Source organism: Cygnus atratus, chromosome 11 (assembly GCF_013377495.2).
Source record: "Cygnus atratus isolate AKBS03 ecotype Queensland, Australia chromosome 11, CAtr_DNAZoo_HiC_assembly, whole genome shotgun sequence".
Classification (NCBI taxonomy): Eukaryota; Metazoa; Chordata; class Aves; order Anseriformes; family Anatidae; genus Cygnus; species Cygnus atratus.
This window is the reverse complement of record NC_066372.1, coordinates 5,578,639-5,603,227: the sequence shown is the minus strand read 5'-3', so window position 1 is coordinate 5,603,227 and position 24,589 is coordinate 5,578,639. Positions and strand designations below refer to the sequence as shown.

Here is a 24,589-nt window from a genome sequence, read left to right as displayed (position 1 = left end):
TCTCTTTACATCCCAAATAAGAGGGTTTAAGTTTGTAATCTTAGAACATAAGTGTATTAAACTGTATCCTTACACTAGAATTTGGAAATTTTAGTTTTAGTAAATGGAAATTTTAGTTTTAGTAAACGCATACTCCTGTGCTATATAAACAACTACATAAAGAAGCTATGGGCTATAGTTTGAAGAACATACAGCCACATCACACATTGCTTTATATACATGCCTTATGTCAAAAAAATGATCTTTTTAGAATTAGACAATCAAGGAGTTCAACAGTAGGAAGAAAAAAAATAAAATAGGGAATAACACCTGTATATCACCATAGAGGTTCACAGAACATTTTAATGATGTATAAAACCCAGCATTTATTCCAATGCAGCATTAAAATAGAAACATTCTAATATATACAAGACAGAGCATGTATTAAAACTTAAATTACAATTTAAGTTTATGGACAGAGACTTCTTTCTGCTTCTTTTGTTTCTTCTTTAATTTGTTTGCATCTTTGACTTGCATTTTCACTTGGTCTTGTAACTGAGAAAAGAAGGCTTGGGATGATTTCAAGGCCTTGTCTTTTCCTTCATCCTGTCAATGGAACCAGTATTTGTTATAACACCAAGAAACATATAGACAGTACCACTATATTATTTATCATTTCTTTTAAAAATCAAATATCATATGTAAAATACTAATTAATTTTCAGAGAGTCATCTCTTTTTAGCAGATTCTTATGCCATTCTGGCTAAAGATTATGCTTCCTTTCTAATTCTGATTTGGCATAGTAGGGAACTAAGGCATGTGAGCTACAACTAGAACTGCATATTAAGCTACAATTACTGAGCTTACATTTTGTATTTTGTTTTTCTTTTGAAAAGGTAAACAGAAGTGGTTTAGAAGTAATGAAGTTATTTTCCTATTTATTTCCAATACACCAGAATTTCAGACATTTAAAAAAATTAATTTATAAGGCATCACAGGTGGAATATAAATTTACTTTTTTATAGCATGCAAAGCACAAGATCAATCTGATGGGATTATAAAGAAAGCTCCACAAAACGTAAAAAAAGCCAATAGGCACATTATAGTTTGAAGTAAGTTCAGTTACTCAAAGCTTACAGAGACCTAAGTAGAAACCTCATCTTCAGTTCTGCATGCAAGTAGTCAGTCCCATTTAGTCAAGTGGGACAGTCCAAACACAGGAAATAAGAGACTGAATATACTTCTAGTATTTGCAGGAACATCACCTTCTGAACTTTGAAATAAAAAAGTAGTACCTAACACAAACAATCATTTGTTTTGTGAGTGTACTATGACACAAAGTAATTGTATCATACAGTTCATGTTTTTCCTTATCTAAAGATTATCTACACATCCAAAATTAATATTCTCATTTAGTATATCTCACCCTGAATAAGCTTTTGAAGGTTCCAACAACCAATTAGGCATGATTTATTCATTATAATTCAAGTAATAACATCTACATGAATATGCATTATAAAAAGGAGGTCACTACAGAGCACAACTCAGAGCTATGTTTTTTCGGGCTGCTCTCCTGACATCACATTCACAGGGTAATCAGCAAAATCAGGAGTAAAAAAAGACGTTCAACACTACTTTGCATTCAGTTCCATGCACAGATTAGACCAGTACTTCCAAAATTACAACTCAAAAGAATGCAAGGAAAAAAAAGGGGGAGGAAAAAAAAACATACATCCTTTCCATGTCTACTTCCTACCTCTTCCTTTCCAGCAGTTGTATTTACCTTTTATATTTACTCAAACATAAATAAGGTATCAAGGTTTGTGTAGGCAAGCAGATACACTACTTGGTACAAGAATTTCTGAGGGGATGGTAGGAAGTGTAGTTATGCCTAGAGGGATAGGAGAGAAGCAAATCCTTTCCTCTAACTGTGTTAAACATTATCTACCCCTGGGATTTTAGAGCTCATCAGCTAAAGAAAATTAAGTTATACAAGACTACTCAAGACAGCATTACCTTGAGCAGAGTTGCTTTGCCTTCTTTTGTAAGCTTTTTCAATTTTGCTGCAGCAGCTTTTTTGCTGAGTTTTATGCCTTGCTCCGGTTTTGTCTTTTCAAGAAGCTTTTGACGTTTCTCTTTTTCCCTTAGCTTTATACGTTTACGAAGCTTTTTCTTTCTTCGCTCTCGTTTTTTGTCTGTGGAAGTCTTTTCTGCATCTGTTTTTACATCACCAGCTTTGTTCTTTTCCTAAAAAGAAAAAAATATAAGCATGCAGAAGAAAACTCACTTTAGAGTATTCAAGGTTGTCTTAGTGTTTCCATTATTTCAGGTGTCTGACACGTTAAGGCATAGACTGAAAACGGTCAGAAGCTGGTTAGTAGTGTTTGTACAATTGACAGTCTATTGCTGTTTAACTTCCCCTTCCACCCAGCTATATATTGGCAAAAACAATTACCATCACAAGTCAAGAATAAAAACCATCTGTAAGTTAGTATCATGACATAGCATGGTCTTATAAACTCTTCCCACTCCTTCCAGCTATTTAAGAGATTTTAAAATGCTAGGCAAGGAGGTTCATGAGGTAAGTAACCTTGAGTGGATGGGGGAGCAGAATTCTCCCACTGATCTGGCATCCAGTACACCCTTCTGTTATGAATATAGATCCTCGCTTTTTCTGTTTGTTTGTGTGTTATTTGGTTGGGTTTTGGTTTTTGTTTGTCTTTTTACCTTGATCTCCTCTGGTGCTAAGAGAGCAGCATCACTAACAGCAACAGGTGCTACTTCTTCCATAGTGATAGCTGGCAGGTTTGAAACTATTTTCACTTCTGGCACAGGCTAGAAATAAAGAAATATTCAGGACTAAGTATACCATCTCAAAGGAATGGAATTTACATGTAACTGAACACATTAAATATCTAGTTATATTTAAGAGGCAGTTATAGCGCATTTAATACAAAAAAGTACAAGCTCAATGTTTATTCAAAATATACTAGGGAAATTGAAAGTCTCCAGTTTCAAAGAAAATAAAGAAAAAGAGTAACTTTGAAACTGAACTACTTACTGGTTTGGGTGTGAAGTGGAAATTACAAAGCGCATCCAGTTGCAGGAAGAGCAAATCCATCATTTCCTGAATTTCTTTGTGTTCAGGATTTTCTTCCTCTTCAGTTTTTTGCTGCATTAATAATGTAATGTTAGTGCAACACCACTCATAAAGCAATTTCACTTTAGCAAGACTGGTAACACAGTATGCAATTCAGAGCCATTCCACATGGCACATGAACACTCAAGAGAAGTCTGAAGTACTTCCATAAAGCTTAAAGCAGTTAGTAGCATACAAGTTAATATATATGCTTATGTGATACAAACTTCAAAGCAATAGGAAAGGCATTGTTTTTGTTACCTGGTGAAGTTTCAAGTATTCTTGCTCATAGATCTCAGCAAGACTCAGTTTACTTTTTTCATGGTCCAAAGTGATACGCTTCTTGTATTCAAAGGCATCCTCTTTTGGTTTTTCTTTCGGTTCTACATCGTCCCATGCCTGAGAAAGTCATAAATTAACAACCAAATACAACTACAGACTAATACGTGTTAGTTGTTACAGCTTATTTAGAACATTACTTATCTGACATGTTAACTAACTAATGCGTGTGGCTTCCCCAGGAACTCAGGAAGTTCACACTTTAATTTGAAGAAGTAATAGAAGACACATAGCTCAAGCTTCTGTGCTTATTTTCAGTGAATCAGGGCAAAAATAGTATAATCAATTACAAACGTGTAATTTCCTTAAATACTCTTCCAATATGTAATTCTATTTATTTATTTATTTAGCAAACAGTAAGCCTCAACAAATTGTGGGATACAAATCTTTTATCAGTGGCTTTTAAGAAAAATAAAGTACACATTTGAGCTTTGGTTAGTATTTAGAATGCATAAAGAACTACGCAACTAGGATAACAGAAAAAAAGTGAGACTGGCATTATATTCCAGAGGAACTCCTTATAGTTTTATCTGTAAATAATCTTTAGTTTGAAGAACATCAAAACCTAGCTTATAACACACACTTAAAAAAAAAAATTATGAATCTAAAGCCCCATTCATTAAGGCAAAATGAAACAGCTAGTTGCAGAAAACAATCAAGAAAACCTTGTATCTCATATGTTAAGAGCTTAAACATTCTTAGAATGTGCCCTGTGAATAAAGTCAATGAACAAAATGGAGAAGAACAAGCAAGATATTAACCTCATCCAATATTCTCTGTTTAATGATATCTTCAAGCTGAAAAGTAGTTTCTTCTGTGATCACAGGAGCTGAAAAGAAGAAGAAAAGATTAACGTTTCTCCAGCAAGAAACGCTTTTTGCTCTGAGGAATCAAAAAGAAAGAAAAAATAAAAGAAAAACAAAGTAAAGCCTCAACAAATATGTAGTAGTTGAAAATTTTTCTTGAACTAGAGATTGATGAAGTCAAGCAAATAATGTTTTCTTCCACTACCTTAGAGAGAGATGAAAATGGGAAAGAGAATGATGTTACATATGGCTTTTAAGTGACTAAAACTGCTACTGAATTAATGAACTTGCAGGTAAGTTAAAATTGAACCAAGAAGACTATAGCTTCCTGTAATTTCCACAATGAAAACGCACAGCCTCAAAGACGTGCTGAGAAGTTTAACTAGTGTTTTTGTTACCCTATTCTCAAGTCATGGGTGTTGTCATCATGCTCACAGGCAAGACAATCCAACTTGGTACGGGAATATACTCTCAAGAAAGCCCTCCCTCAATACTTACCCATTCGGACTGCATGATCAAAGAGTATTGTTTCCTCCAAAAGGCTATTTTCCGGTCTTTTTTGTCCAGTCACTTCTCCTTTAAGCTGCCAAGGTTTCTCTTCTAACAACTCTTCTTCTAAACTTTTTATTTTTTCACTCATCTGAAAAAAAAAACAATTTCCTAAGAAGTTTAAAACAGTTCACAAGTAAACTCAAGGCAAGAAATCCATAGCCATTTCAGGTACTTCCAAATCCTCCTCATATAATGTGAAGATACGTAATTGCATACACACATCTGATAAACTACTTTATTAAGTTTAAGAAGTCCTTTCACGTATGCCATGTACACAATTATTAAAAAACATTGGTCACTGTTTAAAAGTATTAGCAAAATGATAAAACAATTACCTTTTCCTGTCTCTTTTCAAAAGATGACTTTATTTCACCGGGATCAATGCTCTTCTCTAATTGCATGTCAGTACCATCTTCAGTTTCACTATCGTCTGGCAATCTAAAAGTAACTTTTGAAGAGGCCTTTTTACCTCTCACATTTTCCATCATCTCATTAATATCCTCCACCCTGTAAAATTAAAATACAATTTAAAATGAAGTAAAGGTTAAAAAGCCACTAACATTTGTGCATGAAGATATTTCAGCCATTACAACTTTACCTGTTACAACTAACCCATAGTTAAGAACTGCAATAGACTTTCATTGAAGCCTAAAGGCAAAGACACTATGGAAACATCTATACATCAAAAAATAACCTTCAAAAGCTGAAGTTATGGTTATTAAATCATTTACTGAAATAAATCCCAAGAAACAACACTAAGAAGGGAAGTAAATAAACTACTTTTTGACTAAGATAACAATGCAATCCATGAACATACAACAGATAACAGAAAATGACAAACCGTGACTCAAGTGAACCTGGAATTCACAATTTATTTTCTATTTGAACAGCGCCACTCTTCAGTGTAAAATTATAAAGACATTTAACTGCAAATAAAGCCAATACTTACTCAGACATGTTTTCTTCATTCTCCTTTTCAATAGCACTGTCTACTTCCTCTTCCTGATCATCTTCAACACCATTAGCTACTAAGTCATCATTGTCATCAACAGGATCAAAGAAGTCTTTGTACGTCAGGTCTCTAGAACTTTTAATTGACTAAGAAGGTGACAGGGAAAACAAAAACCAAAAAAGCGGTTAGGATGACAGAAGTCTAAGAGCAGCCTGCCTCTGAAAGGCTAACATCTGGGGAATAGCATGACTTGTGTAATAGTAGTTCAGTTTACTGGAGCATTAACCTAGCGCAGAGCATCTCTGTAAAATTAACCTCTTTTACAAGTACTCAAGACATTCTGCCACTTAAATTCATTTCTAACTTCAACATGTACTAAAGTCAGAGAGCAATGAATTTTTCTGATTATTCACTGGTATGTGTACATGCTTCCTTATACCCTGGGCACAGTTCTTGCAAGCAAGAATCTCTGGCAACTTTAAATAAGAAAAGATTAATTTTTGAAACAAGTACTCAGCAACTTGCGAAATTTGAGTTACAAAGCCCTGTCCCTGGAAAAAGAAGTTGCCAAGCCTCCGTTGCTCTGCATCAGTCACCTTAGTGATCCCTAATCATGAGACATCAATGTTGAGCAACACAGCTTTCTTGTTAAGCTGGGTCACATATTCTGCAAGGTCACCTATTTCTTACAACATGACTACCAAGTCCTTAATTCATGCAGAAACCTGAAATCCATCTAAACAGAGACTGGAATAGGAAGACAGTATGTACTTGTGCACTGGTGCATTTTGCTACCAGATACTTAACATCAAATATTAACAGCAATCATTAGTTTTCCAATCATTTTAACTTGGCAGTTTCTCCTGTGAGCTCAACAATTTATAGTAAACCTAACAGATATCAGATCTTGATTTCACGAAAAAAGAATTCAGATAGTTAGTTTACTGATCTTCTTACTTTGACTTTGGTTTCTTCAGGTTCCTCTTCCTCATCATCCGAGATGATGTCTTCAAAGTAATTGATATCGTCTTCCTCCTCCTCCTCCCTCTCCCTATTTTCCTTCTCTGCATGTTCTAAAAAAGCTTCCATCTCAGCCAGCTTGAAAAACTTGTCATCCACTACAGATTTCCTTCCTTTTTTTTTCAGCGTTGTTTCCTTTGCTATTTTAGTTTGTTCTTCTAGTGCATCAATATCAAAGTCAACATCAGAATCCTCATCACTGTACTTCTGCGTTATGGTTTCTTTGGGTTTACTTTGCTTTTCTTTAGCTTTAGTTTCTTGTTTTGTAGAAACATTCTCCTGTTCAGTTTCTGCTTCCATTATGTCTTCCAATTCATTATCACTGCTAGCCTCTGCATCAGAGCCATCATCTTCCCGGTCTGAGACAAGGCAAAGATCTTTATCGTTGGCATCCCTTGCAATGGATTTCTTGAAGAAATCAAGAATTGCATTATTCTGGAGCTCTAGTTGTTGCCAAATCTGTTCTTCATCAAAATTTTCTATCACCAGCTCTTTTAGAGGGCTCCCACGAACTATATTGCTTCCCAGAGCTTTATTTAAATCGTATAGAGTCTTTGTTAACGCTCTGAACTCAGCAGCCAGCCCATCTTGTACACTAGGAGAAAAAAGTTAAAGCTTTAAAAAGCACAACAGTTATTTCTTTTTTTCAGAGTTGGCTAGCTTTCATTCATTCACAGCTTCTACTAAGGTAACCGCATGGTCACACCGTAGCTTTCTATCTGCTTAGTTATTTTGGTGCTACAGCGTAGCACCTTCCTAGCACCTTTCAACAATTACAGCTTTTGCCTAACTTTCCACGTGCTTCAGTACTGCTACCGAACGTTCCTAGAAGCAGAAGCGTTACAATTTTTAAGCCTTTCAGCTTCACTACACTCACACATTCGAGATACCTAAACAGTTATCTTCCTCAGCATTCACGCTTGGGTGTTCCCTCCAGTTGTGCCCTGGTCACCGGCCCCACAGCGCAGCCGGAACGCACGCAGACCCCGCTTTCCCAGCTCCCGAGGGCGGTCAGGCCTGCCGCCCACACCGCCCGCAGGAGGGCTCCGCGGCGCCGGTGGCCGGCCGGCAAGAGGCCCCCTGCCCTCCTCCCCTCCCGCTGCGCGGAGGCCGCCGGCGGTACCTCAGGAACTGCTCGGGCCGCGCGGCGGCAGCGCCCGCCACCCTCAGCGCGGCCTCCAGCCCGCTGCGCGCCGCCATCTTGCCCCGGCCACGGCGCGTGCGGCCGCCAGCCCCGCCCCGAGGCCCGCGGCGGAGCGCTCCGGACACCTCCCGCGGCGCGGCCCCAGCGTTCCGCGCACGGAGCGCTCCGCCCGCCCCAAGCAAAGGCCCGGCCGTGGCGCCTCGCGCCCTCACCTTCACGTCCCCGCCGCCATTTCCTCGCGGGCCGCTTGGTGGGGTGGGCTGGGGTGAGGTGAAGCTCGGCACCGCGTCCCGGTGCCGTGCCGCAGCCCCGGGCCGCCCCGAGCCGCCCAGCTCCGTGAGGGCGTTCCCCGCGGCCAGGCCCCGCCCGCCTGCGGCCGGGCGGCGGCGAGCGGCGAGATGGCGGCCTGCGGGCGGCGGGCGGCGGCCGGTAACGCGCGGCCGGACGGGGGGTGCGGGACGGGGGGTGTGGGACGGGGGGCGGCCCCGGGGCCCGGCGCTCCCGCTTCACGCCTAGGGTGCGGGGACAGGAGCGCGGGGCAGCCTGTCTGAACGCAGGGGTCAAACGCAGAGTGACTGCCCGGGCACCGCAGTCACCGGCGGCGCTGCGCCCTCTCCTACCGGCGAGGGCACACCGAGCTCGCCGTGCCGAACCGCGCTGGGTTGCCGGGCTCTGCACTGGCTGCAGGAACAGGTGAACGGGCGGCTCGGTGCTGTGCGGTGCTCAGTGGGATACGGGATGAAAACACCCCCGTGTAATTGCACTTTGAGAGAATAAACAGCTGCAACAAAATGTGACTCAGTTCTACAAACCAGAGCCCTTCTGATTCCCAAAAGCCACCTCCAGCACAAGTGAGAACAGGATGACCTGAGCCTTGTTGGCTGGCAAAGTTTCCAAGATGCTAACACCACCTTGAAGTTCCTGGGATTTGAGAACACACACACTATGCCCTTTTTCCCTTTGCTCCAGAGAGCTAATACGCAGCCCCTCTATGCCTCACTCCCTTTGCTGAGAACGCTGTCTCCATGCTTCGGAGTTTTCTCAGCTTCAAACCAACCAGAGCAGTGACGAGGTTCTTCTCATTGTAACCCACAGCTCTACAACCCCTCCACTGAGAACATGACTGAATTCAGTAGGGTTTGGGTGCATTTATTTACCTCGATGTGTAAGTCAACAAACACTGCCCCACTGCAGCAACCAGCCTATGAATAAACATTAGGAGGGTGCCATTTTATTGGGTACTTCAGACTTCATGGTCATAACCTGTCCTGTAATAGAACGTAAGCCTCTACTGAGAGCTGTACGTGTTTAAACGCTGATGTGCACAATACTAGTGCTGAGTCAATTACCAACAGAATAAAAAACAAATAGATACCTTAAAATATTCTTCAAATGAAGCTGAAGATGGTGATGTACATTCAGCAGTAACACTAAGGCTAGAAAGACAGCAATCATATATGAGAACAAGGTCTGATGAATCTTCTCTAAAGGACAAAATACCTAGAAAAATTCTGACTTGGTTGTCAGTGTGTGAAAAATTAGGTCTTTACAAAAACAAAACAAAAACAGTAGGGGCAAATGATGTATGTATACTAGGAGTAGAAAAACTGCATGTGTAACTTTGGGCAGCATATGAAAGTTTTTCAAACAGGACAGATACTTGGACAGATAACTTCAGTCACAGTGTCCATTGGCTTCAAAAGAAACAGAGAACGTCTATTTTTTAGCATTGGAGAAAGTTCAGAATTATTTGAGTAATACTGTAAGTTACTGGATGAATGTTTTTGTGGTTAAAGAGTGTAACCACAACATTTACCTGAACAAAGGACTAGTTTTGTGATATATACATAACTTGCAGTGTTTCTTTCCTGAAACATGAGCTTCAAGCATGAGCTTCAAACATGAGCTTCATGTTTCAAGCTTGAAGCTGCTAAAAAGCTTTCTTTTTCATTTCAGGGTCATCTTTTGATTATTGAGTGTGCTACTTTTTAGCACAAAAATGAGACCAGAAACATGAAGATGAGTAAAGATTAGAATTGTATTAATAGAATTAGAATTACAGTAACTATATAGTTACTAATCTATATAATGCCAGAAAAAAAACAAGTGTTTTTTGTTTATTCTCAGCCAATTCATACTGATATTTATGTGTTTAAAATTAAAGCTCTATATGCTTATGACTAGAGCTAGAATAAATTCACATGTCTTCATAGATAAAAGTTTATAAAAAAAAACAAACTCTGTAGAGTTCTCTGTCCCTACATAATCACCAGAAAAATACAGAGTCCTACCACCTTTGGAGGAAGAAGTGGAGAGAGACATAAAAAATACTGCCATATGAGTATTTTTGACTTTACAAGAATCTTAGGATTATTCTTTACTTCTCTCTTATCTTTCCTGGAAACACTGCAAAAAATCAAGTGTTTCTTGAGCAGAGCCCAACAGAATTAACTGTTTCTATTTCTTTTGCTATTGCTTCAGTAATAGCCGAGTGACAATCTATCTAATTTCTGTCAAATGTCAATTTACTTGAAAATAGACGAAATACAGAATAAATTATAATAACCATGTAATCTTTTGCCCTGTGTGAGGTACAGCAAGAATTACAGATGATTACAGGAGATATAAAGATGATTGAGAAAAATTTTGCCCATTCCCATCTGTAAAGATTGCTTGAAAATCTACATTACTAGCATTTCCACTCAATCACGGGATGTTAATATTTGGAAGCAGGGACGAAACAACAAAAGTGCTATAGAAAACATCAAAAATGTAAGTGTAGTAAGCGCTCCTTTCAAAGTATTTTTCTCTTCTGGAAAATACTGACTTTCTCTAAGTGAAAGAGTTTCTCTTGCTTCTCCAAGAATTGGATCAGGCCCTAAGTATTAATGCCAGGAAACAGCTACTGATCTTGGGTACATGGAAAAAAAATTGACTTTTTTTTTTTTTAATGCATTAGTTACTCTGGTGATCTGGTCAAACTCTAGTTATTTATCCATACCTCTAATTATGCCAACTAGATACTGCATGTTTCTTGTTTTGTACATTATAGAGCATTGCAAAGTATTGCTTCCTCAGGCAGCTGCTTTGTTCACCCCGACACAGTTCCATTTAGATAGCAAGTGTATCTACTGAATAGATTCAGCAGGAACATTGGAAAAACAAGAATTTTTCTGCTGTGAAGTTGCTAGTGGATTTTTTTTTTAATATGTAAAAAGCTTTGAAATACTCAGTTGCAATACTGTCACTATTATAGCCTAAAGGTAACAAAAGTGAAAAAGAATTTTCCAGAACTTCTGGCTGTGATGAAAGTGATGACAGGATGTACTGTGTGAAAGGCTGGCAAGAAATACACCAGAGCAGTTACTTGGAGAAGTGAGCAGGTTTATGGAAGCACTTAACGTAGGCTGTTGATTTAATATTATCAAAAGATTTTGAGTACACTTACTTTCATGGTAGTATTCGAAATTATGTGAATTTCATGTTGTAATTTTAAAGCTTACACATAAACACATGCACGTACATCTATCAGTACTGTATCATTCTTTGTGAAGAAAAATAAACTGACAGCTGTAGCCTTCCAGTTAAATGGTAGTTCCGTTTCCTACAGTCAAACCAGATGATTAATTACAGGTACTGCTAACCTTACAGGTGTTACTAACTTTCCACAGCACAAAGAGCCTGAAAAATGTAAGCAAAGTTATCCTAAGTGTGTTGGAAAGCATCCAAAATTTCAGTGCCTCCCTGGCACAATCGCTTAGCAAAATGGCACATTTGTGAATTTAAAGCTAAGAATGCATCAAAGACTTCCAGAATGCTGAGATGCCTCTAGCTTGGCCTTGAGGCATGGGGAACTCTGACATGGCCTAAAGCAAATCAGCATGAAATTCAAATGCTGCCTTTATCAATATACCCTTTCATTTAATTCTAACTGTGGTGCGAGACACAATTGATAAGACCGCAGTTCCCCCCCCCCATCTTTCCAAATTGTACTACTTAGATAGATTCATTTTTATTTGTAATTATCCTAATTTTACTTTTTTTTCCTGACTTTTTAAAATTCAAGCAACTTTAGAACTATCTGTGAGCAGTGCAGAAATATGACAGATAGTGAGATAGTGCAAAGGTCAGAACCGTCTTGTCAGAGCAGTCTGTGAAGAGTTCAATAGACATCTAAGCAGTTTTTTATGGCCCCAAGTTCTCCAAGACTTTTCCATCTTTTGTCGACGTCTAGATGTTAGCCCTTGCCTTTGTGTCATATTGTCATCCAGTATTTTTTTCATTATCTTTTCATTTATGATGAGACAAATCATAATCTTTCTCTTTTTTAAGTCATGCTGAAGTCAGTGGCACTAGTTGCATTAAAAAAGGAAATACAATTTTAACTTTCTAAGGATAAGCTTCTGAAGTGTTATTGGTCAGTAGAATGTGGTATTATTCACAGTACTTAGAACTGAAATATTTCTAAGCATCTTGAAACAGACCACTGAAACTAAGTATAAGACCTGTACGGCACATGAAAAATAAGAGAGGCTAAAGACTTAATTCTTCAGAGAAAAAATCAGAAATCAGTATTTAGCATCCCTTAAGCCTCAAACACAACATGACATTTCTTTCCTTGCTATAGTTCTGACAGCTAAGAGTTCAAGTCTTTTATCTTTCTCTTGGATCCTGCAATATCAGTTACTTCTGTCCTTGGTTTTGTTTGTTTGTTATAATTTCTATATGTATAGACATGTCCTTGTTTCTTTCTCTATCTTATAAGAAGCTTTGAAAAATTCAGAAGTAACATTTAAGTACGTTATGCAGTTGACTGTTATGTTTGGCCATGTATTCCAATTTTTAACAGACAGATATAAGCATTTACAACACTTTTTTAACCTTCGGCTTTCCACACTAGTGTGCTTATGACACAGGAGTTACATAGGCCTCATTAAAAGGGGAAAGAGCAGATACTGATAATTTCTCAAAAGCATTATATCGGTGCTATTCATTTTTTTTCAGGGCTTCTTACCAGATTGCAGACTTCAGCTCTTATGATACGAACTTTAGCATCATCGCATTCTTTTTCTCAAAACATTCCAAGCTCTTTGTGGAAACTGGGCCGACTTAATCATGTAGCAATTGCAGTGCCTGATTTGGAGAAAGCTCAGTCCTTGTATAAAGATGTGTTAGGAGCACAGGTGAGCGAGACTGTAGCTCTGCCTGAACATGGTGTCTACACTGTTTTTGTGGAGCTGGGAAATACAAAGCTGGAACTTCTACACCCTTTAGGAGAGAAAAGTCCCATTACAAGTTTTCTGCAAAAGAACAAGACTGGAGGAATGCATCATATCTGCATTGAGGTATTTTAACACAATGTATCGTATAACAAGACAATGGATAGTAAATTAATTTTTTTTCATAGGATTGACCTGTGTAAAAAACATATATATAAGGCTGTCATATCTGTGAAAGTTTCACTTGTATAAGAGGATTATACCCATGTTTTAGTGTAGATGTTAGATGAAAAATTCCACATTGCTGCCTATGATAAATGTTTTCAATGTTTTCCATATTTGAGTCTTGCAAACTATATTATTTCATACAAAGAGTTATAAATAAAAAGTAACGGGATTACTGATGTGAGTGAAATTGTTTTCAGATTTCATCTATCAAGACCAGTGTTTGCATATGCGTGCTTTCATTGAAAATTGAGAAATTTTGCATAGGCACAGGCATTGCAATTTTTCCTACATTAAGTTTGAGTATGTGCAGGTGTTCAAGAATAGAAAATTAATTCTGTTTAAATTGACCCCAAATAGAATTGGTAGGCTGCTGTTACAGAAATGTGAAATTGAACGTCAGAAACAGGGAGTGTAGAATAAAAAAGTGATTTACAGGAAAACCAAAAAAAGTCCTCAAGCCTTCTGTAAGACCAGTGGTACTTAGTTAGACATACAAGATTAGGAAGATGTAGGTACTTCTCAGCAAAAAGAGTTCAAAGCTCCCAAAAGTTTCAAGAATATGTAATCCCTTTAAATAATTTTCAAGAAATATCTGTTACCAACTGAAGCTGTTCTATGTAGATCTGTTTTGTATGAGATACAATCTTTCTTGTTGCAGACAAACCACAGATGACAGTCAAGTTAAGCCATACTGTTAATTATGAAAACAGAAGAAAGGGACATGCTAATGATCCCATGATGGACAACTGTATGCAATAACCAAATACACAGTAAGGCCAAGTAAGCCAGGAGTCATAATCTAGCAGATAATTTTGATTAAACCTGGGAGCTAGTGCTACCTGCAGCCAGATTTTCCTAAGTGAAGGCCTGGGACTATTAGATTCTCTAAGCAAAATAAATAGAAGTTCAGAAAAAAGATTGTCCTAAGTCAACTATGTTAGTGGTCTCCATGTAAATTCAAATGGAAGGTTACCAAACAATTCACATAGAAAGAAAACCTTCTGTTGTTGAGCTGCTGTTTACGTGGTACTGAAAACTGATTTGGTCGCTACCATAGTCAATCAAAAAGAAGTTGACGCCTCCTCCCCCAGTTTCCCATTCCCCTCAGAATGGAAAACCCTACCATTTCTAGGTAAGTCCTCCTCTGAAGTTGAGCAAAAATAGTTTTCAGAAAAACTGCAAAAAAAAATCAGTCTCAATTGATTGTTCATTTGAAATTTAAAAATATTTTGTATAAATACCTTTCCATGAACAATTTTATTGCAAAAAGATTAATTTTAAAAATACTTTTCCATACTGTAGAAGAAGTCTGATGAGTTTATTAAAATACCTTTCAGTTCTTCCTTCTGTCTTATTATTCAAAGGAAAAATTTACAAAGGTGTGTTGATAGGGAATTTGCTTTGGACAAAATAAGCGTTTTTAGAAGAAATTAAATAATTCCAGACAAGCTCTAACTGAGTCAGTATCTGTGACAAAAAGTATGGTGGAGAACTGATAGGGTAAGAGAGAAATCCAAGCCTGGTAGTCTCTTAATATGGATACAACCACAGACTTTCCACAGTTCGCTCTCACTTCTTCCCTGGGGATACAGTTCATTCCATCTGAGCCCAGACACAGTTCTTCTTCTGGCCATCTCTGCAGGACAGGAGCAGCAGCTGTAGTAGCTTTTCTGCTTGGGGAAGCAACCTGGAGGAAGGCATGGCACACTTATGACACTTTGCTGTCTTCTTTTAGATAATGCTTGACAGTCATTTGGTTTTACTTTTTTTTTTTTGCTGGCTGGTAGTTGTGTGCAGGAAGAACTGTAGTGAGTTCTGAATTCTCATGAACAAAACTGCAGCAAATGAGTAGGAATTAACTGAAGTTTGTTCCTCCAAGTTAAGGCTAGGTATCTTCCATAAAATACATTATGTATGTTTATTCACTGAGTTATGTCCAGACACCTCAGTCTGGAAAAACAGCAATGCTATTATTTTAATTCTAGGTCTTTGTAGGTTATTGACTATTGGCTTTGCTAAACTGAGTGCTAATTTCATTATTTCAAAGGATGGATGCATTCAAGGTTTATATCCAAACCATCTGATGACATGACATGAGACTTAAGATCACACAATACAGCAAAGACAGTTTTTGTTAATTATGTTTTACTGCAGGAAACTCTACTGAAATTTAATGTTAAATGCTATTATTATAATTAAGTTCAATAAGAAAACTAGGTCACAGTCTGGGGATGTTTCTGGTAATTCCAAGGTTTTTGTCAGGAAACATGATAAAGTTTAACTTACTCAGAAGCAGTATATATAAATCTAGTAGGCATTTTCTTTTTACCTTCTGCTCATTGCCCTCCCTCTTCACCAGCATCTAATGAGTCAGTGTTCTGTCATCAATTAGACAGGGAGGCATTCTTCTTTAGTTAATGATACTTTGAAAGTAATACAATCTTATTAATAGCAATGCAGAGTTTGATTATTTATAGAGTCCTTATAAAGTAACAATATAAATCAATGGACTTAGTGCATGATGAAATTTAATCTAATAAATTCTTAAATATATACTAGAATTTACTGAAACGGTACTTTATAAAATCTTCAAATAACAAATGCAAACTTCTGTAGGATTTTTATTGTTAAGACTAGATTTTAAAAATGATTTTAGAATTTAATTGATTTTCACAATTATATTAGAATTTAGAAATAGCAATTTAGTAAGGATTTGTATTATTGCTCCCAAATGTAGAATGTGCATAATACAATTTAATGTGTCAGTTTGTGTAAACTGTGTTTTTCTTTCATAAGGTTGATGACATAAAAGCAGCTATGGCAGAACTGAAGAAAAAAAAGATTCGAATACTGAGTGAAGAGCCAAAAATAGGTGCACATGGCAAACCCGTGATTTTTCTTCACCCTAAAGATTGCCATGGAGTCCTTGTGGAACTTGAACAAGCCTGAGCTGTAATATTCATATATAAGGCAATAAATGAGTTGTGAAGTTACTGAGCTGGTGCTGGGAATATTGATGTACTGTTCAATCTTTACAGATTCACTGCAGTTCCTGTGGATTAAGTACAGCTTTTGAGCGCTGAAATAGTGCTGAAGATTTTTTTGTTGTTGTTGTTGATCTGATTTTCAGAATTAATGTGTTGACATTTCTTGAATTCTCTGTGATTCTAAAGATGAATGCATGAGCTAAGTTGCATATGTAAGTTATTTTGTTCTATTGCCTCATGCTTGCAGCATGGTTTTACCTCTGTAACCACAGAAACTGTACAGTTTCTAGGTCATGCCACATTATTTTGTTCTACATTTCAGAGCAGAGACCCACTTCTCAGTGACAACAATATAGCTTAGATATTCCCTTTAGAATTAAAAGGAAAAGGAACATCGCACTTTCTGTTTTCACCATTCACCGCCTGTGCTTCACACTGATTGACTGGTTCATGCAATAAACAAATTTGTATCTTATTGTATGGGCATCTGCAATCATTAAATAACTTTTCCTTGGCATAACAATCACTGCTGAGGAAGTTACCATGCATAAATCATCAGTTAGTTTTTTAATGAACTCTGTGCATATGCAGGTGATGGGAAGAAAAGTGTCTGAAAAATTATTTGACTGAAATATGTTTCAGACTATAAGATGCTTCTTGCATTTTTTATTTTTTTGTGGTCAGGAATTGAATACTTGTTTTTCAAGCTTTATCTATTGAAAGATATTTGGGAGAGACCTGAACAAATAGTGAGAAATCTTTTCACTTGCTTTATAAATATTGGTTTTCTATGCAACAATATTTATAAATATTGTTTTCCTATTTTCTTACAAAATCACTGGAAAGCACAAGACACGTAAGTCTTGCTTATGTACACTGTCCTCACATCAGAGAACAGCATGCCAACATACTTATGTTTCTGATAGACTGCAGTCACAGTTTGTTGACTTGAACAGACTTCACTTTATTTGTATATGTTAAGCAAGCAGTGTTTGTCCTGATAGTTTCTTTTATAAGCTTGCTTTGATAATGTCAGATGTAGAAATTGAAGATTTGCTGTTTCTCTCATTATTTTTCATAATTCTTAAAAATCGTTATTTTTACTGGCTAAACCACAATCCGAATTTTATACTTTCTTGCATCCTTGCACATACTGCAAATAGTTTTGGCTTGATCATAAACAAGTTCATTTTAGTCTAGGAGATTTTTTACGTAATGGAAATGGAATTATTTGTGTTGTGTCCTGTTTGCTGCAACAAACCACAAGTATAATGTTGACATGAGATTTTAAAGGGCTTTCAAGACATTGATGCTTCCTTATGAATTTTTCTTCTGAAACAAACTCTGCAAAGTTAGGGATATATTTTTTTTTGTACTCAAAACAAATACTTCCTCTGCCATGTTGTAAGGAAAATGTAGTCTTCTGCATGGTTCTTGTATTTGAACAAATCACTGTTTAAAGGATAGTTTATGATATTCATTGTAAATTGTTAGAATTTAGAAATCCTAAGGCTCATGATGGAAAAGAAGGATGATTTGATATTCCTGAAATACGATTCTACCATTCTAGGAGACATTCTATTACCAAAACCACGTTTGTTTGTACATTCTTTCAGACACGGTGAGGCATCTTTTCTGCAATACTAGCAGAGGATGTTGAGAAGCATCACTGGTTACATGTTGAGATAATTGAACAGAAGTCTGTAAACCTAACACTGTTTGGTGATACAGAAAACAGGGTGGTCCTCCCTAGGTTAATGTTCCATTTCTTTGTCCAACTGAAGGAGATGGAATTTTGTGTATGATATATTAAAAGTACTACTTAAGAGTAGTAGCTTGATGCAGTGCTAGGGAATGGAGATTCTAGTGAACAATACTTACTCTACTTGTTTCATTTTGCTCCCCATCTCATTAGCAGGCAGAGACTTGTAATGCTTTTAGCTAGTTACCAGCAATTTCCTGACTGACTGCATTGGCGTTGCCTAGCACTAAGTCAGCTGATGCATTTTGTTCATCATAACTAAGACATGTTCCTATCTCACTCATAGTTTATAAATTTCATCTTACTCTTCCTAAGGTGGAACTCAAGATAATAACAAAGAAATAATAAAAATATTTTAAAAAAGAGTTTAGGTCTGTAAAATTAATCATACCCCTAATTGGGGCATATTTGTTACAAGCTCTTTGTTAGGATCAGAACCCTTACTTGTCTGGGAATGGGCTATAGGGTACCAGGATTTCCATCTCTGGAGCTGTAGACTTGTAAGGAATAGCCAAGAGAACTGGACAGATGAAGAAGCTGAAGACAGTTAAGATACACTGAGAGAAGTCTCCTCTTCATAGGCCTAAACTCCGGTAAACTTCAGTAGAAACAGGATCGGTGCCTTAACTTACATCAAACAACTAGTCCTTTGCTTTAAACAAGAGAGCCTTCACAAGCCATTCTTTGAAATGTATCACTGTGCTGACTTTCTAAGGGTTGGTGTGGGCAGGGGAATGATTAGATACATGGGCCTACAGGCCTTCTTTGTTACTGCCATGATTATAAAAGGAGATTAATGTCACAAAAAATGGGAAAATTCAGGGATGCAAACTGGAGCAATAGAGAACTGTGATTTTTTTTTTCCTTCAGTAGAGGAGCACTTAATGATATACCTCTGTTGCACAAGTATACAGCTTCTGGAACGAACAACAGTGACTGCGATAACAGGAGGCTGATTAGCTTGTAAGGTTTTGACAATGTTTTGTTTTATTTTACAAAAGGAAAAGCAAAACCTGATAATGTCAAGCTTTTTAGAAGATGAAGTGTTAATATTTTGTCAGTAAATTTTGTAGGCTTGTGTCATTTGTCAAATGCAAGTTTCCTATTCCAGTTTCTCCATGTGTCTTTTTTCCCCTCTGAACTCAAGCATGTTCTTATTTTATGCTGCCTAAGGCAGACGACACATTTTTCTAGACTCCATCAACATTACTCAGGCAGCTAAAGGGCTCATAATTAAATAATGCAAAATATCTTTTTTGACTTCCCTTATGCAACCCTCAAGTCTCTGCTAGCTGTGAGGAAAAGAACAGTCTGTAGAATGAAGCCCATTCTGTGTGAGACAAACCTAGAAGCAAACTCAAAAACCGGGGAAAAGAACTACATGCCTTTTAAAAGCTTACAGTTTTGCAAGTCCACAAAAACTCTGTTCCTGTCGTGCTTTTACTGCAATTAATCCAACCAAATTTAAGAAATCTTAGTATTTCATTCTGGATTCATGTTCAATATTACCATATTTACCCAATTTATGCTAAGTTTTGGAAGAACTTACTCTATCATGATACCACAGCTGCAGTGTTTAACACAGTTGTGAGCCTGACAATTTGGAAAGCTCTGAATGAATTAAAAGAGGAATGGAAGATGACTGTTGCTTCTGCAGACCACTTCCTAGATGCACATTACTTCTACGTTTATCGCTGAGAATAGAGTTTACTTTCTCTATGCATGTGCAGAAGCATTGCTGCCTATCAAGGTCAGTCCCTGGCTTTGGACTTTATTGCTAAGACAGATGAATAGAAATTGGTGTGACCAAGGAGGTCTTAAAGGGAGACCACAGAATGTGTGGACGTTTACAATATCAAATTGAGGTACTTAAAGTAAGTGCTCTGAATCATTTCATTGGAGTTTCAGTTGATTCTCTCCTTATATCTTCCTACAGTGACCTGATTTGGGTTTGCTGGACTCAAGAACCCTTAATTAAAAGAAAAACGTAAGAGTTAATTGTTTCAGTAAACACTTGATTCTTAACAATGTAGTTGTCTTGGCCAAATTATCAGACTGCGAAATAAAAACAATTCCTAAAACGGTAGCCCTATTACTTCTCATAACGTGGTACTAGAAACAGTAAGGTAACTGGTAATTTAAACATGGAATATTGAATCATTTAAGATTAATATGGAAATGGTAACTGACAACAATGTATAAAGGAATTGGCCCAATGCTGACATTTTAAAATGGAAGACTTCATCTTCTTAGGAACACAAATTTTATCACCTTTGATAAACAATTTCAGAGCAGTTTGAACATTTTATGAAATATAAGTTTATCTTATTATGAAGTGGGAAGGTCTGCCCCTTTGGATGGTACCATCCTTAAATATCTATAAAATTATGTCATCTATACAGTTTCATGTTCATTTGCACTGTCTTGCATATTCTTAACAGCATTGTTAACTGCAAAGTACACAGCATAGATTCATAAGTAGGAAAGAGTTTTCCCAAACACTTTAAGTAGATATATTTCAAAGAACTTCATGACATTTCTAGATGTAATATAGTGATCTTATAACTGTTATGCTTTGTTAACATAAAAATAGTACACAGATACTAAGATCTTCTATAAAATAGACTTTTAATGAATGTTTTTACTCCTTTTTAACACTACATTTTTTCCAGTATTAAAGATAGGTTTAAGCCATGACTTAAAACAAATACAAAGTTCTGAATTAACTAGTACCTGTGAGTACTCTGAAGGCGTATGTGACCATGCACAGAAATCCTATCAACTACACACACAAAAAAAAAACAAAAACACAAGAATAAACAAACAGAAACTATTGTTTCCATTAAAGGTCTTCACATGTACATGGATTTTGACTTGGAGCTAAGCAACTGGTATAGCTATCCTGGGACAAACAAAAGCACACCAAGTTGGACATGCAGCTATTACAGTGAACACTGAGATTGCTGTCATGAGAAACGTTACTTTTTACATTCATTTATAAGAATAGCTACAAGTCTGAAATATTCATACTTATGAGGAAGTCTTGTCATAATTGGCCTAATGGCACTTGATTTCACATATTCTCCTTTATATATAATCACTATCACTGAACTGCCATAGAAAGAGCTAGTAGTTTCTGATAAAATGCCTGAGAAACCAACTATGTTTGTCATTCACCATAAGAAATGTTCTTCTTGGATAAATCCATTTCAGTGAGCTTTTAAGTATTATAAATTCTACCATTTTTAATTCTTATATGGAGGATTTATGTATTATCAGCACAAGGGCATAAATATTGTTATTTTACCTCATAAATCTGTCCCTACGGTGGAATGTGACTGTTAGGAGTCAAGCGCTGTCCCCTGCTGTAAAGTTCAAACTTTTGTTTTTTAATTTGATTTTGAGCACCTCAAGAAGCAGGGAAACCTGAGGTGATTAATGGCAGGATGGTATTCGGGCCGCCGTTACCTGAGTGCCCGGGGAGGGGAGCGCGACGCGCGGCTTGAGGCGAGGCGAGGCGGGGCGGGCTGGGGGGGACTGAGGTGAGGCGGGAGCACCCCCGGCCCCCCCTGAGGCGCCGCAGCAGCCGCGCTATGCGCCATGCAGGTTCCCGGGCGGCCGCTGGTATTCTCGCACGCAGCTTCCCGGGCGCAGCAGCCGTCTCGGTGTGTGGCGCCGAGGCAGGCACACAAAAGAGCGGTTGCGACTGCCCCCCGGGTCCGGGTCCGGCGCCGCGGGGCGGGGAGCGGCCCCGCCGCTGTCAGCACGGTAAGGAGCGGGGCAGGGGCACGGAGCGGGGTGTGGCGGCGGCGGCAGCCCTGAGGGGAGCGGGGATGCCCGGCGGCACGGAGCGGAGCCGCGCCGCCGCCTCCCGCCCGCCGTGGGGCCGGCTCCGTGGGCCCCGCTGCCCCCAGCCTCGGCGGAGCGGGGCCATGGCGGGGCGCTGCGGGCATTGGGGAGCGGGGCCCGGCCGTGCGGCACGGCTCGGCTCGGCACACCCGCGATGTCCGCGGGAGCACGACGGGCCGCCCGGGGAGCGGGCTCGGAGAGAGGCGAGGGGAGCCCTCGTGCCATGCAGCACCGTCGAGAGTTTGTCTGATTTCGTGCCTCCGGTGTGGCAAAGGGACCACACATTTGGATCCGCTTTCTTTTTTTTTTTTTTTTCTCCCCCCTTCCCTTCATCTGTCTGGAGGGAAAAAGCGGCTCAATTGGGAATTCTTGATCTTTCTCGGGGTGAACAGCATGAGGCATGATAGCGTGCTCCGTTTTCCCCTTTTCTGAGCAGCTCTCGGTTTTTTCTCCTTCGTATTGCCGTAACAAAAGGGCTGGGGGAGGAGGGGAGTGCTGCGTTTCAGCCGCATCTCGGGAAGGCGAGGACTGCTCGGTCTGTCCCTGCTTCCAGGCTGCGTGCTTGGCATCCTCGGGGCCGCCTGGCTGGCTGCTGCAGGGTGGCCAGGGCAGAAAGGATAATTAAACAAAACCACAAGAGGTTCTTATACACTGTTTGTAGTTCGGAGATAACGTGCATTGCACCGAGGTATAAGAAAAGTGTTGAATTACTATGGCCTGTTTGGTGAGAAATGCAGATGTTTCAGTTACATTACCTTGTCAAGGCCACCCTATAATCTTCCTGGAGGGGGTTGGGTGCCTGCAGAAAAGGTATTCCATGTATTTTGCCTTTTACCCAAGAATTCCTCATTAATTTCTACTGGTAAAATAAAAACTGAAGCAACTATCATAGTTTTATGTGGTTATGTGTAAGCAATAGTATTTCTGCATAAGGTGATCCTGAAAGGATTCTTATGTAACTGTTTATTGATACTTGAAAGTAAAAATAAAGTATATGCTGGTTATCTGTATGTCGAAAAGCATAAGATTTAAGCTTATGTTAAAGCATAAGATGTAAATTTATCACTGTATTGTCCAGGTTCTCCTCTCTATGGGACAGATGAGGAGGACAGAGCTTTTCTTTCTGTACTGTTGTGCTACGGGTACTAACCTGCTAGAGGGGAAGCCACTGTACTTGCTCCTCTATGGGCTCACAGAGTTTTGGGCTGCAGACTTGTCCTTGTGAAAACCTTGATTGTCAGGCTTCCTAAGCCTAAATTCTCTGATAGTTCAGCCATTATCTGGCACTTGGAAATATCTAAAGCTATTTTTACAAATGCAGTGTTGCCTCTAATCAGCAGTCGCATTATTACTTCGCCTTGATCCTCTGATCATAAAGAAAAAGTGTTCTTGAAAAGGCCATGGCTGCTCATCTCTTTGGTCAGTCTTATGATTCTAAGGAAACATCTCGAAAAGCATTTTTTGTGCAGTTACTTGGTTAATGCCAGTTCAGGTTGGAGACTGGAGATGAATTTAAACAAGAACTAGGTCCTTAAGAAGTGACCTTTGCTCAAGGCTGTAAGCATGAGGAGCCACTTCAAGAAACATAATTGTACCATCTCTCTAGCTGTTCTGATAAGAACATTTGCTAAGAAATAATTTCTGAAAATACCGTCATTTAAGCCTCTTCCAGGTTATACTCCTGTGCTGAAGGCGGAGAAATCTAGCAAGAAGTGGCCTGTTGCTGGCTGCCAACTCACAGAGAAAAATAAAAAAAAAAAACTCATCTTGTTGTACAGAATGAAATGCTGGTTATAGCCTTTGAACCCAACGGAGTTTGAGAAGCCTAGAGTTAATGTTCTGATAGGCAGGCTTTGGGTACTTTTGCATGGCCCTAGACTTGTTATATCCATTTCCCATTTCATCCGTGCTTCAATAAACAAGGCCATGCTTTAAGGCATTGCAACAACAGAGGCTGCTGACACGGTCCTGGGGGGAATCAAGCTGCACGTGAACCAGGCGTGTGCCTTGGCAGCAGAGATGGCCAGCAGCATCCTGGTCTGCATGGAATTCAGCCACTAGATCAAGGGAAGCAATTATCCCCCTCTACTCAGCACTCATTAGACTGCATCTATAATGCAGTTAAAGGCTGGACTAGATGATCCTAGAGGTCTTTTCCAACCTGAATGATTCTGTGATCTCGGCAAAGACAGTGTAATATTGGTATGATACACTGGCCAACTACTGTTACCTGTGTTGATAAAGTTATACTTTACTATAAGCCTCCTGAGAAAGAGAGATTTGCTTGATATATTTATATTTTAATGTAAGTATAAACAAAAGGAAGAACATGCTTTCTAAGTAGTGTCTTTTCTGGCACTCCTGTGAGGCAATTAAAGTCTTGGAGCATTGCAAGAGACATAATGATGGTTCTTATAGCTGGAGAAAATAATGCATTGATGCAGTCACATGGATTTCACAAGTTAAGAGGAAGAGCTGAAAGCAGAGTCAGAATTCACTAGTTTTTAGACACTCTACAAAACAAGCAATTGCTGAGCAAAATGTTCATTGTAAGTACTTTGGATACTTGCAAATGCTTTTAGTCTACTGGAGAGAGCATTAATATGTGAGGAT

The 24,589-nt window shown here is 38.7% G+C and overlaps 3 protein-coding genes across 6 annotated transcripts in view; 2 read left to right on the top strand and 1 right to left on the bottom strand.

The window, feature by feature from the left end:
* Positions 1-324: 324 nt before the first annotated feature.
* MPHOSPH10 (M-phase phosphoprotein 10) lies at positions 325-8,023 on the bottom strand. The gene is made up of 11 exons (XM_035553869.2): positions 7,911-8,023; positions 6,725-7,382; positions 5,765-5,913; positions 5,151-5,322; positions 4,762-4,903; positions 4,219-4,286; positions 3,380-3,517; positions 3,041-3,151; positions 2,707-2,814; positions 1,996-2,226; positions 325-585 (listed from the first exon to the last, which is right to left on the bottom strand). Exons 1-11 carry the CDS (start codon positions 7,985-7,987, stop codon positions 436-438), a joined length of 2,004 nt encoding a protein of 667 aa, XP_035409762.1. The 5' UTR covers positions 7,988-8,023; the 3' UTR covers positions 325-435.
* A 215-nt stretch (positions 8,024-8,238) lies between these two features.
* Positions 8,239-16,371, top strand: MCEE (methylmalonyl-CoA epimerase). Its single transcript, XM_035553868.2, has 3 exons — positions 8,239-8,360; positions 12,936-13,276; positions 16,175-16,371. The coding sequence occupies exons 1-3, from the start codon at positions 8,330-8,332 to the stop codon at positions 16,325-16,327; spliced, it is 525 nt and encodes a 174-aa protein (XP_035409761.1). The 5' UTR covers positions 8,239-8,329; the 3' UTR covers positions 16,328-16,371.
* A 5,296-nt stretch (positions 16,372-21,667) lies between these two features.
* Positions 21,668-24,589, top strand: part of APBA2 (amyloid beta precursor protein binding family A member 2) — a 98,888-nt gene continuing 95,966 nt past the window's right edge. For 2 of the 4 annotated variants that reach the window (XM_050712967.1, XM_035553863.2), the window contains exon 1: positions 21,780-21,895. The gene's annotated coding sequence lies outside the window, so the exon portion shown is untranslated. Of the gene's footprint in view, positions 21,896-24,589 lie in introns of all 4 variants that reach the window. The other 2 variants (XM_050712968.1, XM_035553858.1) reach the window with 2 other exon arrangements.

Coding starts and splice junctions, on each gene's coding strand:
- MPHOSPH10 (XM_035553869.2), bottom strand. CDS start 7,987: ATGGCGGCGCGCAGCGGGCTGGAGGCCGCGCTGAGGGTGGCGGGCGCT. Junction 4,904..5,150: donor TTGAAAAGAGACAGGAAAAG/GTAATTGTTTTA, acceptor TTTTTTTTTCAG/ATGAGTGAAAAAATAAAAAG. Junction 2,227..2,706: donor TAGCACCAGAGGAGATCAAG/GTAAAAAGACAA, acceptor TTTTCTTTTTAG/GAAAAGAACAAAGCTGGTGA.
- MCEE (XM_035553868.2), top strand. CDS start 8,330: ATGGCGGCCTGCGGGCGGCGGGCGGCGGCCG. Junction 8,361..12,935: donor CGGGCGGCGGGCGGCGGCCG/GTAACGCGCGGC, acceptor ATTTTTTTTCAG/GGCTTCTTACCAGATTGCAG. Junction 13,277..16,174: donor TGCATCATATCTGCATTGAG/GTATTTTAACAC, acceptor TTCTTTCATAAG/GTTGATGACATAAAAGCAGC.